The sequence below is a fragment of the Megascapheus bottae genome, chromosome 5 (assembly GCF_031878675.1).
Source record: "Megascapheus bottae isolate mThoBot1 chromosome 5, mThoBot2.hap1, whole genome shotgun sequence".
Classification (NCBI taxonomy): domain Eukaryota; kingdom Metazoa; phylum Chordata; class Mammalia; order Rodentia; family Geomyidae; genus Megascapheus; species Megascapheus bottae.
The window spans coordinates 27,113,480-27,129,981 of NC_143513.1; the positions used below are offsets into that span (position 1 = coordinate 27,113,480).

The 16,502-nt window shown below is 40.8% G+C and overlaps 1 protein-coding gene across 6 annotated transcripts in view; it reads left to right on the plus strand.

Moving 5' to 3' along the window:
- Window positions 1–16,502, plus strand: part of Ikzf1 (IKAROS family zinc finger 1) — a 104,014-nt gene that overhangs the window by 67,247 nt on the left and 20,265 nt on the right. For 3 of the 6 annotated variants that reach the window (XM_090332832.1, XM_090332833.1, XM_090332837.1), the window contains exons 4-6: window positions 47–106; window positions 7,427–7,687; window positions 14,063–14,230. In XM_090332832.1, the coding sequence (XP_090188958.1) occupies window positions 47–106; window positions 7,427–7,687; window positions 14,063–14,230 (489 nt within the window). The remainder of the gene's footprint in view (window positions 1–46; window positions 107–7,426; window positions 7,688–14,062; window positions 14,231–16,502) is intronic. The other 3 variants (XM_090332834.1, XM_090332835.1, XM_090332836.1) reach the window with 2 other exon arrangements.

Here is a 16,502-nt window from a genome sequence, read left to right on the forward strand (position 1 = left end):
TAATGGTTTTTACAATCCTGCTTTCTTTTTGCCTTCTTTATTGCAGTTACATATGGGGCTGATGGCTTTAGGGATTTTCATGCAATAATTCCCCAAACTTTCTCTCGTAAGTATATACTTTGCTTCCAGAAAGCAGACACATGTATTCATTTCATACTTAGTTACCACTATGTAGATACTGTGCATTGCATGTTCTGACATCAACACCATTCTTCACTTTTGAAAAAGAAAAATGAGATAAGCTAAATGTGTGCCATATTGTTCTTAAAACCCCCACTTTTAAGAACATTATTTACCCCATAAAGAAGGAAAGTTTGGAGGATTTGGAGATATGCTAAGAAGCAAGAGAGTATAGTGACAGTGAGAAGAGGGGGGAGGATAGCAGCAGTCAGATCTGACCAGTTTGGCAATTAATGTTGTAATTGTCTCCTTTGTGATACATACCATCAAACAACCCAACACATTCTCAAAATCATTTTTGACAACTTTATAGGCCAAGAGAAAGAGATGCACACTTTCCTCCTCTTGTTCTGGAGTATTAATTTCAGATGGAGGAAGTGTCCCCTGCTTCCAGGCCCGCCTTGCGGCAAGAACATCTGAGCAGTTGCTAGGCCACGTGGGTGGGGCCTTCTCTGCTCTAGGCTGTTCAACCAGAAGCAGATGTTAATTTCATTTTTGTGGGTTTTTTGTTTTCTTTTGTTTTCTTTTTTAGATACTGACAGCTTAGAAGCCATAAATATATTTGGGCAATCACGTTAAAATAGTATTTTAAAAAAGGAGAATGCCATTTTTAAAATGTACAGAGAACTATTAAGTATTACAAGTTGGTTAGCATTCTTAGAATTTCACTCCTCAGAGCCTATATTAGTAAATGCTCTAGTATTCTGAAGCCAACCAAGAAAACAGGGTGTCCTTATTATTGTTGGTGTTTAGGTTTTGTTTTTTGGGGTTTTTTTTCAGTTTTGTTTTTGTGGTGCTGGAGTTGAGCCAAAGACCTGGCACATACCAGGCAAGTATTCTACCACTAAGCCACATATTCATTACAGTCTTTCAAATTGTAACAATTATGAATATAGACTAAAATATGAGATACCAATAACAGATAATGACTGATTTCTGATATCCTGGTTATCAAAAACAATTTCGCCCTAAAAGGATTTAGCAGATGAGTTCGTTTACTTTTTCTCACAACTACATTAATTGCTGTTCTAGGATATTGAAGTCTATAGAAAATTTTCTCTCATTAATATTCTTTTGATTCAAATTTAAAATAGTAATTTGATATTTATTGCTGTGATATGTGTATCTACGCATATTATATGTCTGTGCATGTGAATATTTGTATGTCTTCATATAACATATAAAACAAGATGTTTAAATGGGGAAAATATGACTTTTGATATGACATAGGATCAAATTTTGTTGACATAGGATCAAATTCACTAAAAACAAGAGTAGGCATACTAGGACATGTTCCCATGAAGTTTGAAGAAGATTTAAGTTTAATCCTGTTGTAACATTCAAACAGGATTTTTGGTGAGATCTCTACAACAACAACAAAAAAGTTGCATATAGACATGTATGATAAATGATACTGGGAGCTTTCATGAGACATAGTATGCACTTTAATAGACATCTCTATTTTTAATCATATGGGCTCATAAAGTATTATTATCCCGTTCTCTCACCTTGCACCTCAGTACTTTCAAATTGTGTGTTCCATATATCTCCCCCCAAAAAACCCGATAGTAACCAAACTGTTCTTGGTCAATATCACCACCTTGTGGCCATGGTAGAAAAATTGTTTTTGTGCCTCGAACACTTTTCTCAAAATTAAAATCAAATACAACTTTGTAACTTCCTCTCCCATATTTATTTCAATGTATGATCCTAGATAGCTGAAGAAAATGTATATATAGCACGAAGCCCTGGATTCAATTCCTCATTACCTCATACACACAGAAAAAGTCAGATGTGGTACTGTGGTTCACAGTGCCCAGGCCCTGAGTTGAAGCCCCAAGACTGACAAGAGACAGACAGACAGACACAGAGCAGAGAGAGAACAGGGAGAAAGAAAGAAAATGTATAGATACTTTAAACGGGTACTTTTTTTTACTTACCCACTTTTCTGGCTTTTTCTTATTTTCTGTCTGCCTGACTTTACTCCATTTAAAAGCCTGAAGTAAAAAGTATTTCTAATAATGGACCTTAACAAGATAGGTACCTTATACTTTAAATACTAGCACATGGTAATGAATTGGTCTATTAATTTTTTAAATGCTTAAGCTACACAAATCTCTTTATATGTGTACATTTATGTATTTGCATACTCAAATATCTTCAAATTTTTTGGTGCTACTGGGGCTTGAACTCACAGCCTGTCTTACAAGCAGGTTGTCTGCCACTTGAGTCAGGCCTTCCGCACCTTTTTATTTTCAAGGTTACAGTCCTTTTAAGCCTCAGCCAGCCTGGACTGCTCCTACTTGTGCTTCCCTGTGCCAAGGAGGATCACTGACACATGCCACCATGCACAACTATCGGCTGAAATGGAATCCCAGGGACTTTTATGCCTGAACTGGCCTTGAACTAAACTACCCCAAGTAGCTAGGATCACAAACTGGAGCTACCACATCTAGCTTCCATCTCAAATTATTATTTAATTGCCCTCAATAATATTGAGATGCATCTTAAATACTTTTATGCTACATTTTTAAATTACTAATCATTATATCATATTTCTCTCTTCCATTTTCCATGTAAAATATGGAGCATTTCACAATCTACATGGCTTTAAACTAGAGTAGAGTAATAATTTTGGAATTTTTTTCATGGAAAAATACATACTGTGTACCTAAAAATCTACTTTTCTAACAAGTACAATGGCACATTCTAGAAAGGAAATGAGAAGGTAGAGAAAACATAACCCATTTGCAAGGTAAAGATTGCCAGTATACATTACACCTATGCATTAAAAATGTTCAATTATTCACAAGTACCTATAATGCTTGGCAGCAAATCCAGGCCTCTTGGCTCCTGTTGGCCTCAGAGTTCCTTGGAGTCTCCAGATTCTTCCATTCTAAACCTGTCTAGATGCTTAAGGCTGTGTCCCACTTAGAACAGCGTTTGTTTTAAGACCGTGAGGATAATAACTACATTGGAGGCTGTAAATATATATATATATATGGTAATATTTGAAGTATTCTTCATTTTCAATTGAAAACATCCTCCCTTAATGCAAGCCCCATTATTTTTCAGTAATAAAAGTGGGTCAGTCAATGGAAGAGCTTAGGGCAGATCTGACCTTGAGCCTTCATGTTCTAGAGCTAATCAGTATGATTCAGCACCTTACTGAGTTCATCATTGTTCTAAGTAGTGGAGTAAGGATGGGGTTAGTAAAATATTTGTAAGTGAATTCCTTATATGAAGGAATTATAGTCCTACTGCCCATCACACCCAGCTGTACCAAGGAGCCTTTACATATGCATAGACACTTAGTCTTAACATCTACCCATCTTACATACACGTGTACCTGAGATTGTACCTGGGTGTCCAAATAGGTCTCGGGATCATTGGTGAGAGACTCCCATCACCCATGCCTCTTTTTCATTTTGGTCCTGTCACCGCTGTTAGGAAAATGGTCATGGGGGAAACTAACCCCGGAGTTCTGGCTTCAGTTTCTGCTATCCTCCTTCTACATAGGAAGTACCCACACAGGCAGCAGCAGTACATGCCAGAACACCACAAAGAATAACACAAATACTCACTATTCTGATTGCTGCAGAAGTATGTGGTCATTTCCATCTCTCCACCTGTAACCTTGGGAAAGCCACAATGAATTCTCCTTAACTGGTTGCCACCAAAGGAATGAAATCCAGGCCAGGTCAGGAACATGTCGAAAAAATCACCCCAGACTTGCTCTGTATGATGCTTTCCCTAGCCTCAAGATTTCCTGGCTTAAATGTACTGTATCCTAACATTCATGAGAGAAGAAATTGCCACACCCACTGTAATTTACTACATTGGGTTCTAGAATATTCCAATCTCACTTATTGTTTTTAAAGGTGGCTAATTAAAAAGAAGCCTAGATAAAAGAATGCACAGATCATTGTAGATGCATCCTGTTAGCTGAATCAATCTGTTTTCTGTGAGTGTGACAGATTCTGGTGACTGGGTAAAATATATAAAGAATAGTGAATTATTAGCTCATGGTTGTAGAGGCTTTCAGAAGTCTGTGTGCCTGGCTCTGGCATCTGGTGAGGGTTTTTGTGCCACAGCATACTATGGCAGAAAACATTGTGTGGCCAGACAGATCAAGTGTGCTAGCACAGGGCTATCTTCTTTTTCTTATAAAGTTACTGATAGTCAGCTTTTCACTACTTAAACAACATACCACAGACAAAATAACCTATAATGAGAAAAAGTTGACAATTCATGGTTCTGGAGGTTGCAATCCAGGATCATACAGCCCCATTGCTTTGGACCTCTGGGAGGACATCAAATGACAATGCTGGAGAGCTCTTGTCAGTGCAGACTTCCCATACCCTAACTTAGGAAGCAGTGTAAGGCAGGGAGATAGGTCCCACAGTTCCTCCCTTTCAAGGGCATGCTCCAAGGATTCAGGGACACACACACACACACACACACACACACACAGAGGGAGAGAGAGAGAGAGAGAGAGAGAAAGAGAGAGAGAGAAAGAGAGAGAGAGAGAGAGAGAGAGAGAGAGAGAGAGAGAGAGAGAGAGAGAGAGAGAAAACCCTGCCTCTCACATGTTCCACCCCCTGCCTCCATATCACTGCCCTTGGGACTGAGCCTTTAACACATGGGAATTCAGAGGACAAGCAACCAAACCATTGCAAGGTTGATTGCAGAGCAGTAAGGGCCTAGTATATTAGCTTCTACCCAGGAATATATACAGAACAAACCTGAGAAGTGTCATTCTGGAGACCTCAGCACTAAGTAAGCACCATGACCTGAATGGTAAACCAACCCCCTTTGCTCCCATGACTCCTCTGCTCACCCTCAGTGGGATTCAGCCTCTTGTTGAGCAGTAGGATGGGATAGCAGGAGGGCATTGAGATGGACAGTATCCTAATTCTCTGGTCTTCAGAATCTCATAGGGACCAGCATTTGAAGACTCTCTGGGCTTTTCAGGGACTAATAGATCTGATGGAAGGGACAGTACTATTCAGCGTTGAATTACATCCAAACTTAGGCAGTCTCAATGTTTTCTACAGAAGCTGTTGCCTGTGTTTACTCATTGTGTTTTTTTATTTGTAAGTCTTTCCCCCCAAAGAACTAGTACATAAATATCCTGGCTTTGCCATCTGCTGAGTGTTTGACCTTAACAAGTGGTCTCCCCATTCTGTGCGCCTGTATTAATAATGATACTTCCTGTATGGAGTACTATGGGGATTAAATAGAGATTTAGTTAACTGAAGTTCTGTGTGCATAATACAAGGTAAGTGGCATACTTAGAGGGGGTTAGGTAGAGCCTCTCTCTACGAGATGGCTAGATGGCTTCCACTTGCCAAGGCCCAGTCCCTATCCAGAGCTCTTGTCCCATCCATAAGTCCACTGAATCCTTCCAGCATCCTGCCAGGGTTGTATTAGTGCCTATTTCTTTGGATGAGGAAATCAAAACACAGAGAAATTACATGACTGGCCTAAGGCCTTGAGATTTTAAAAATAGAGGAGCTGAGGTTCCAGACAGTTATTTTGCTAGCTGAAAATATCTGGACTCCAAGTCTCTAAATCAAGAAAAATTTGGTGAGTAAGATAAACTTGGAGGGTTAACTAAGAGCATTATTTACAGAGGTCTTTCTCAGTCTTGAGTGTATCTTAAAATTCGAGGACTGACAAACAGAGTGCTGGGCCACCCAAAAAGAGCTGCAAGACCTCAGAATCTGAAAGTGTGATAAATGATGCCCAAGCTGCTTTGCCAAGGACAAAACTTTGAGGATAGTTGATTGAAAAATTGATTTAAAATGTTATATAGTCTTGTGCCTGACATAGTGATGCAGACCTGTAATCTCAGCTCTTGAGAGGCAGGGGCAGGAGGATCATGAGTTTGATACCATGCTACATTGTAAGACCTTCTCTGAAAAAGTAAAAAGGGAGGAAGAGAAAAAATATTGCATACTCTTGTTATTAATTTACTGATTATTTAACTCTTTTATTCAGCAAATTATATCTTGCTGCCCTTGTAAGTATATAAAAATAATAGTTTCAAGGCTAGCTGCAATAACTCCCAGTCATTTTAGTACTAGGAGCAGTAGTATATCAGCAGTGTTGGAAAAGAAGGAAATGGAACATCTCATGGTTTCTTTATGAAGAAAGAGTATATGAATGCCTCCTGGGCACTGGTGGCTCACACCTGTAATCCCAGGTACTCAGGAGGCTGAGATCTGAGGATCACAGTTCAAAGCCAACCCAGCTCTCCCAAATTCATGACTCTTATCTCCAATTAGCCAGCAAAAAAATCAAAAGTGAACTGTGGCTCAAGTAGTAGAGCACCAGCCTTGAAGGAAATAACTGAATGATAACACATAACCATGAATTCGAACCCCAGTACTGACACAATAGAGTATGTCAATTGTGTAATTATTTAATACATGACTTGAGAAGTGGTTATTCTTTTTCTTAGTCCTGACAGTTCTAGTACCTAAGGAAGAAAAACTCTCCCCTGACCACATACATTATTTTCTTTGAGAAATCCTCCTTGGTCTCTTGAATTGATAAACTATCCCTGGTCAAAGTTTTTGGGGGAAGATATTAGAGAGTTCCGTTGATTGATTTACAACACTGTGAGATAAAAGGGTAATTGAATGATGATATACCCCCAAAAGACAGAAATCAGAAACGGAATCTAAAAGGGACCTTGCCCTCACACTATCTAGCATAAACTTGCCAAATTTGATCCCAAATTTATTAACATTCACGCAAAACAAGGCAAAGTAGCATTATGCATAAGGGAAAGTGGCTTGTGGTTTATTAAACACTTTGTTCTCATGTCTGAGCAAGGTCAATTGTATAACTAAATATCTTCCAGTACCAGATACTCCTGTGGCAAAGCAAACAAACAAACATAGGATTCAATCCCAGTTGAAGGCTGTAGATCTGGTGACCTTAACTTGCCTAAATGAAGGTCTGACTCTCAAAGGCAAGTAACCTTTCCACATATTTCCAGACACTTGGCCATTGAGATCTCTGGAGAGATGCATCCTCTGGCTCCCATGCTCCCATGTGGCTCAAGCTGCCCTCCTGCTCCCCCGATCCCCCATACCCACTCAGGGCATCCGTGTTCTCTGTCTATTAGATGGTCTTTTGCTGTGTTGCTCTGCTGTGTTTTGCTTGTTATGTTTTTTTTCTTTCTTTCTTTTTTTTTGCAATGACACTGAGTGGCCTCCTGTGTTGTCTCTTTCAGCCAGTAATGTTAAAGTAGAGGCTCAGAGTGATGAAGAGAATAGGCGTGCCTGTGAAATGAATGGGGAAGAATGTGCAGAGGATTTACGAATGCTTGATGCCTCGGGAGAGAAAATGAATGGCTCTCACAGGGACCAAGGCAGCTCGGCTTTGTCGGGACTTGGAGGCATTCGACTTCCTAATGGAAAACTAAAGTGTGATATCTGTGGGATCATTTGCATCGGTCCTAATGTGCTCATGGTTCACAAAAGAAGCCACACTGGTAAGGCCTGGCGTAGTTCTTTCTTCAGTGGCCTGAGAAGGTCTTTGGGTGTTGAAGTAGTTAAATATGCTGTTGGTGTAGAGCGTTTGGAGCTTGTTTCAACAATGGATGGACCCTGAACTCACTGCAGGCAGCTTTGGAAGTGTTTAAAAGCATTTCTCAGTTTATGTATATACAACCCTGTAATTTAAAAAAAAAGTAAAGTTGCCAGGTGCTGATGGCTCATATCTGTCACCTGAGCTACTCAGAAAGCTGAGATCTGAGGTTCAAGCCAACCTAGGCAAGAAGTCCATTAAAGTCTTATCTCTTTTAGGCACCAAACAAGCTAGAAATTGAGCTGGGAGTTAAGCCTAGTGGTAGAGTACTTGCCTAGCATGCACAAAGACCCGGGTTCGATTCCTCAGTATCACATACATAGAAGAAAAAAAAAACAGAAATGGTGCTGGGCTCAAGTAGTAGAGCTCTAGCCTTGAGAAACCCCAAGGACAGTGCTCAGGCCCTGAGTTCAAGGCCCAGAGCTGACAAGAAAAAAAGAAAGAAAGAAAGAAAGAAAAAGGAAAAATAAGAAGCTAGAAATGGAGCTGTGGCATGTGGCAAAGCACTAGCCATGAGGAAAAAAAACTCAGGGACAATGCTCAAGCCTTGACTTCAAGCCTCAGGACAGGGACGCACACAAACAAAAGTGTAATATTCTGTCAGGCTCCTATGAGTCAGGCCTATAATCCTAGCTACTCAACAGGTTGAGATCTAAGGACCATGATTTGAAGACTGCCCAGGAAGAAAAGTCCATAAACTTGTTTTTAGATAGTAGTAGTAGTATGTTTAACTAGTTTTACATATGAGTTTCCATTTGACAAAGAAGTTTATGACTATATTGTTCTTATATTTAATTAACCAACTAAAAAGCCAGAAATGGAGCTCAATGGTAGATCTTCCGGCTTATGTGAATAAAGCTAAGGGAAAGTGTCATGGTTCTGAGTTCAAGCCCAGCTACCAACACACACACACACACACACAGAGGAATATAATATTCCATGTCCCAAAATGAAGAAACATAAGCTACCTAATGTCCAAGAGCTATGCCCTAGCTTATACCTGGGGATGCAGGTAACCAAGCAATGCTTCAGTTAGCTACATTGGCCCTGCACCTGTGGCTCTCATATTAAATCCTGTGGATTGAACAGTGAGGTGCTCGTCCCAAAGAATTAAGTATCATCACCACCACCACCAAGACCAGTTAAGCATTGGAGAAGCAAAATATCAGTGCCATTCATTCATCTTTCGGTGTGTCCATGGAGTTTGTTTCTCACTGAGCAGCCCATAGAAGGCTTCCTGAAATGTAAATAAAATACAATAAACTCACCCACTCTAGTAGTCACAGAAAAGTTATATGTAAGGCAAGATACCATGAGCCCCACCAGCCAGTGAGCTGGATCCTTTGACATCTCACAATTGACAGCTGCTACTTCAAAATTCAGGAGGGGGGAAAGAGAAACCACCCTGGAGACAGTGAGTTTTGTAAGCTCTCAGGAAAGTTGGAAAGTTGTCTTGAAAACCATATTGTGCTTCTTCTGTGAGGACAAACAAACATACATTTGTGAAAATTAAAACAAACATTCAGAAAAGGCATTCAGCAAAACTACTTACTAGGAAATGTATGTATCTATGGGCTTGTACTTCTATGTAAATAAAGCAGTTTCCAAAATAACATTCTAAGATAATAGAATATATTATATATAATATATGGAATATAATATATATATCACAAAGGATCGCAGTTATATCTTGAAGATCATAGTTCAAAGTCAACTTGGACAGAAAAGTTCATCAGACTTTTATCTCTAATTACCCAACAAAAATCCAGAAGTGGGAATGTGACTCAAGTGGTAGAGCACTAACACCAAGAGAAAAAGCTAAGGGATCTTGCCTGGTCCTGAGTTCAAGCCCAAGAACTGACACACAGGTGCTTGTGCACGTGCGCAACACACACACACACACACACACACACACACGCACACGTGCACACAGGCACACAAACACACAGGACATTCGTCCTCACTTAAAAATAGAGCTTTTAAAATCTTGCCTTTTAGAATAGGCCATTCTAATTTTCAGAATGGGCCTCTTTATCTTCAAATTACCCAGTCATATCCAGGTCTTAAATATGTACAAGGGAGTAATCATACTCTCCCCTTTATAATAAGATAAAATCCCAGGAAGGAGATAAACTGTAACATGGCACTCTTAGACCTATGATAGTACATTCCTGATGCAGAATAAGCTCACAAATGAATCACTTACCTACTAATTCATGTAAAGTTGGACTCTCTAGTTGAAATTCTTTTAAGTAAATATTTGATAAGTGAATCCAGTTCTGCCACACTAAATTGCCAAAGCATAATAACTGCTGCCTTAATAAAAAGAATAATCATCTTTAATGAATAAACTTGTCAAGTATAAATATCCAAGTGGCACCTGCTGTTTGCTGAGTCAGTTCTTCCGCAAATAGTGGCTAGATGTCACCTCTACCCTAATACCCTCATTCTTTACAGATCAGATATTTCCAGAAAGAGAGACTTTCTACCAGATACTCCATTTCTGCCTGGTCATTTTCTTAAAAACAAGACACTCTAAACAATAAAAAAAAAATACATGTGAGCACAGAAGGCCATAAGTAGATAGGTAGAAAACCCATTTGGCCAAACTAGATTTCAACAGCTAGACACAGAAGAAAAGTTTCCCTTTCCCTCATTCTAGGTGAAATATGTTAGGAATATGCTTTCTGTACTGTCTATGTTTGCATTATTTACAGAGCACCCATCTCCAGTTCAACAAGACCATATATCATATGGGATCTTGCGAAAATGCAGCTCTGTGCAAACTGGAAAGCAGGCATTTCCAATTTCCTTCCTCCCCCCAACACACACACCCCTTGTAAGGAGAATGGACAGGGAACATGGAGAATGCTGGGGACCTGTCATTCTGAGCAGACAGTGAGCACGTCCATTTAGATGGCTGTTCACTCAGGAGCTTAGATAGCGTGAGATGAAGCAAGAACCTTCATCCGGCCACTCTCCCTCTCCTGGCTGTGAACAATCAGTCACAGGTAGGGCTTCCCTAGTTTCTCTTAGGAAATCAAGAAGAATCAGGATTAATCTCTTGGTAAGAGATCTTGCATCTGCTCATATCACCACCTTGGTGAAGAGCCACTGGTCCTATTTCCTAAGTGGTCCATGGCTACCAGCCCTTTCCTTCCTATTGAGCCTCATCCTGTGGCTATGCAATGCCTCAGCAATGCCATCCCTACCCTCATCTCAGGATGAATTTGAGAATCAAAGTCACAGGAAAGAAACAGGAATCATAGCAGCGAACCCACCACGCAGAATGTGTGGCATTTACTATTCGAAATAACAAAGACCAAGAAGATGGTCAGGCCAGGATGTCTGTGAAGACTCTACTTGTCCCGCAGGTCAGGTCAGGGCCTGACCTTAGTATTCTCTGTGGTAATGCCACCTTGCACCGTGTGCCCACATAACATGGTATGGCCAGGCCTGTTTTGTTTTATTTTTTTCAGTTCCAATATGTTTGGTTCATTCTCCCTCTTTGGCTAGGGTCTCAGAAATTCTTGTACTTCTATGTAAATGAATCAGTTTCCAAAATAACATTCTAAGATAATATAATGTATTATAATATATATTATATAGTAGAAGGTAGGCCATATCCACTAGCAGCAGAAAGAACACATAAACCTGGCTTCATGGACATGTCCCCTTGCCTACAACACCTCCCTTAAGTGGAACACTGTGAGTTGTCATTTGGGGAAATGCTGTTCTCTAGACCCTCTCGTTCTTAGGCTTGCACAGGAAATCAAAAGCAATTAGATTTCCAAGGAAGCTTGTCCTTGTGGCAAGAATTGAGGTAGTAGGTACAATGGAATCCCAAAAGGATCATTGACTCAAAGTTTAAGCGAGGTCTCCCTCTTTTTGGCTTCCTGCAACAGGGAGATATGCCTGCTAGATCTGTGTTCACTCTGTGTTCAGCTAAGGGAGATGTTCACACCACTCCAGTCAATCAAAGTGAGGGGAGGCATGACACTTCAACCTCTCCTCAGCACAGAGGGAGTCCTTCTCATGCTAGGCACCGGATTTCATTCATAAGCTTAGGGTCATGTGTGAAACACACTTGGGTCACCATGAGTGTCCCTCACATCTTCACAGTGGGAATTTTCCTGACTGTCTTTCCCACTCAGCTGCAGGGCCCACCCTGTACAGATGAGAACTGAAATTCTGCTTCCTCCTCTCTGGGTCTCTCTGTACGTGTGGTTTACACTACTTCTATTTTTTCCTTTTGTTTCAATTAAACACACTCCATGAACACATGTAAGAAAGGCTCAGAAATGTTCCTAATAGGAATTAAATGACTGTCCTTCCCACCCCCGCCCCACCCCGCCCCCGGCAGGTATCTTTTCTTCTCTCCATCCAACATCAGCCTGGAACTCAACAGAGTTGGCTGTAGTTAATGTGTTGGTTGGTCTTATCCAATGTGCTTGATTTTATGTACCCCTTTTTCTCTACTCAGCCCATATCCAATCTACAAATTAGGATTTAGAGAAGCATTGACTACAAGCTGGTTAGTATCAAGACCTCTTTGGATGGCCCATGATTGACTATCATGATAAATTAGTTTCATTTTTCTATTTGCCAGCTGGAAAAGTGAGAATAATCAAGAAGCTCAGGTAACAATAGACACTTTAAGATTTACTCAGGTGTGGTTTTTTTGTCTCTGTGTGTGTGTACCAGTACTGATACTTGAACCTCGGGGCCTAGGCATCATCCCTTAGCTTGTTTGTTCAAGGCTAGTGCTCTACTATTTGAGTAACACCTCCACTTCTGGCATTTTGGTGGTGACTGGAGATAAGAGTCATAAAGACTTTCCTGCCTGGACCGGCTTTGAACCACAATCTTCCCATCTGTCTCCTAAGGAGTTATGATTACAGGCATGAGCTACCAATGTTCAGCAAGGGTAGAGATTTTAATAGTACCAAGTTATTAATGCAATAATACTTCAATTATTGATAAGTTCTCTCTTCCATCTCCTACTCAAGAAAATGATCAAAGAGATGTTTTGATATTCTTTATTCCTAAGAAAAATTATCTCTAGGACATGTATTTGCATAGGCTCTCTATATCAAGAACTATGACCCCTAGCACTGTTCTCCTTTAACAAATGAAGCATTTGTTTGTCAAAAGAGTTCTAATATCCATTTAAACATGAGAAACATCACTCCTTTTAGTGGCAGTTCAAGGAAATGTTCACCACTTAGATTCCAAGAATTTGTGTCCAGTCTGGGCACAGGAACATCCACTTGGGGAGTACAATGGCCCCAGAAGGTCTATTCATATTCCTTTTCCAGTGACTTCTATCTGAGTTACAAGCACACACACCCTCTGCCACATGCTGTCTGCATCCATCCTGGATTCAGTAATCCACCTCAGCAGTGATGAAATTGCATCTGATAGAAGAGATATGCTTGAGGGAGAACTTGTCTTCTACAGTCATAGACAAACAAAAGATTATCAGATAGAGAAGTTATACAGAAGGAAAAGGGCAAGAAAGGTTCATAAGACTCTGATTTTTTATGCCCAGCTATAGGGAAATTTGGAAGTTTCCTGTGGAAGACAGGGCCCCTGTTGCCCTGTTTCTTAACTTCTTATTGTATTCAATCTTTCTCCATCTCCCTCTCACCCTTACACTTTCTCTGTCTGTCTCTCTCCTGATTTGCCTGCTTAGGGACAGACAGGTAATGGAGAAGAAATTGAAAGGGAAAATACAGGGAAAATGTAAATGAAAAGAAGTTATTATAACTGTTATAATGAAGTGCCTTTCATTTAAATATAAGAATGTAACGCTGAAATGAACTTGTGATCCTGAAATGCATTTTTAATGAGTTTCCCTTTTATTTTGCTGCTTCAGTGGCATATTTTAAAGACCCTTTGAAAAAAGCCACATTAAAAAAAAACCCACCAAATGCCACAACACGCAAAATTGGATATTGGTTTATTCCAAAACTGCTGATCAGGAAGAGTGGCTCTTCATCACAAAATGTTGCAGTCACTTTATTTAAATGAGTTTGAATTTGCATTGTGATGTGCCATTCTGATTTAGGGAAAAAAAATTAGATTTTCAGATCAAATTGACCCAGCCAGTGAAGCGTTAAGGAGCTGGCAGGTTTAGTCTGAAAGCCTCATGTTCTATCAAACCTGCAGCTGGTGGAAGTCACTGGGCCCGTGGGAAACAACTTTCTTGTAGGCCACAGTCTTCTTATGCCCCGGCTGAGTTTTGTTCTCACGGCTGGCTCTCCTCTCCTCGCCCCAGGAGAAAGGCCTTTCCAGTGCAATCAATGTGGGGCCTCCTTCACCCAGAAAGGCAACCTGCTACGCCACATCAAGCTGCATTCCGGGGAGAAGCCATTCAAGTGTCACCTCTGCAACTATGCCTGCCGTCGGAGGGACGCCCTCACCGGCCACCTAAGGACACACTCTGGTAGGTTTCCTGGGCAGTTGGGAAGCCCAGTCTGGGCACAGGAGCATCCACTTTGGGTGCACAGTGGCCCTAGGCCAGTTCATCAGCCCAGCTTACCTTCCTCAGTGTAGCCTCCTTGGTACTGACCCCTACTTAGCATCTCACCTTCCCATTGAACAAAAGGAAATCTAATACATACAGACTCAATATATACAGACTCAACTACAGGAGGAAGGCCTCCATTTCTAGCAATCTTCAGAAGAAGCCTCTTCACTACAGTGTTGGGTAAGTGGATTTTTGCCAAGGATTCTGCCCGCTATACTGTACTACTGATGTACTACACATGCGCCCAGAGTTTGCAGTTCTTTATGTCGGTGGTTAACCCACATGGACGTGCCTTCTTTCTTAGAGGGAGTATTTTTAAATGGCAATGATGGGTGATTGTATTCATAAGTGTGACCCAGAGGAAATTCACCTCCCAGTCCTGGCAATCCAGGCTGTACTGGATTCCCCAGCCTAGGGGAATACCACTCAAGGATTGAGTAAGAAAAGTCAGTTTGAAGCTGTCAGGAGAATGTAAATGGCAGCATTTTCTTAAAATGTTGCTCATGCCTGTAATTTTTGCTATTCAGGAGGCTGAGATCTGAAGAACACGGAGGTTCAAAGCCAGCCTGGGAGGAGAAAGTCTGTGAGACTCTCATCTTCAATTCTCCACTAAAAAAAAAAAAAAAAAGAGCCCGAAGTGTAGCTGTGGTTCAAGTAATAGGGCACTACCCTTGAGCAAGCAAGCTGAGGGATAGAGGGATAGCATCTTGGCCCTGAGTTCAAGTCACAGTAACAGAACATACAAAAAGTGCATCAGTGAACTGAAGTCCCAGTAGGTCATCCTTAGAATAAACATAGGATATTTGTGGAAACACTGTTAACTTGTGTTGTACAAATCACTTCTTAATTGAGTTGGATCTTCTGCCTTTGAGTGGCTTATTATCCAGTAGCTCCCTAAGCCTACCCATCTGTTCTATACCTGCCTACAGTATACCATGGAGTATGATACATGTGAGTTTCTCTATTCTGTGTCATTGAGGATAGCTAATGGAATGCCCTAGGACAATTTGGGAAAGCCACTGGGACTGATGGGCCCTGTCCCTACCTTCACAGACTGCCACAGCTAAACCAGCCATCACTCTGCCATTTTTTTAATCATCTGTCCCAGCAGCAGCCTCTCCACGCAGATGTTGTGGATGTGGGGGAGAAACTTGCCCATCCAGAATCCAGGGTACAGCAGGATGAGGAGGAGCTGTCCCAGAAGATGGGACATGTATTCTATGCAAAAGGTTGAAAGACATCAGGCTGTCTTTTCGAAGGTACCACCAGGGTATAAGAGACCTATTATATCCATCTCCTTGACCTCCAGCGTATTAAGGACGTAGTAGATGCAGAAGAGAAAGGAAAATCCATGCTGGTGGTGGATAATACAGTAGGCACTCTCTCATTACTCCAATGTATAGAATAAATGTCTTCCACATGTCAGTCCTTAAAAGTTAAGTAAGGTGGTATCTGTCTGGTCTTCCCTGTGAAATTAGGAACATACTCGAGGAGTGTTTTTGTGTTTTTCTGGCTCCATGTCTTCTCATTTTCCTCAAGGCAAGACAATCTCCGGCTCTCAGTATGGTCTACCAAGTGGTAAACCTGGGAATCTCATTTCTGAGTTAGTGAAGCAATCCAGTACGGACCTGAAGCAGTGATGCTTCTGCAGTCTGAATGTACCCTTGAAACATACAAACCTCTTGGAGAGAGAACAAAATCAAAGACAATGATTTAGGGCCTTCAAAATGATTTCCCTAGGTGAAATGAAGATTTCAGTCTTTAAAAAATTCAGACATGCAACATTCTCTTCCCCTGTGGAGTAGTCACACCTCATATTCTATATAAAACCAGGATCGCCAACATGCTTCCCTTGTCACTGGTGATGTGAGCTTCCAGACACCAGCACATCTGTGACTGCCGAACTTGTGCCACTGAAGATGACCTAGGAGGTCAGGAGGAAGCAGTGACCCTTCCATCCTCATGGCTTGTTTGGAAGTTCTCAGCTATATTAGAGACATACTTTCCTACCAGAAGATATACTTTACTTTACCTGCTTATAAAGAATGCATTTATTCATTCTCCCTTTTAAGCATTATTTCTTAATGTTTGAGGTATGGAACTTTCTATATAAAGAAAGATGATTTTGTTTTCTAAAATCAAGCTTTGGATTTTTTTTCATATGAATCTTCTTAAATCATGGTCTTGG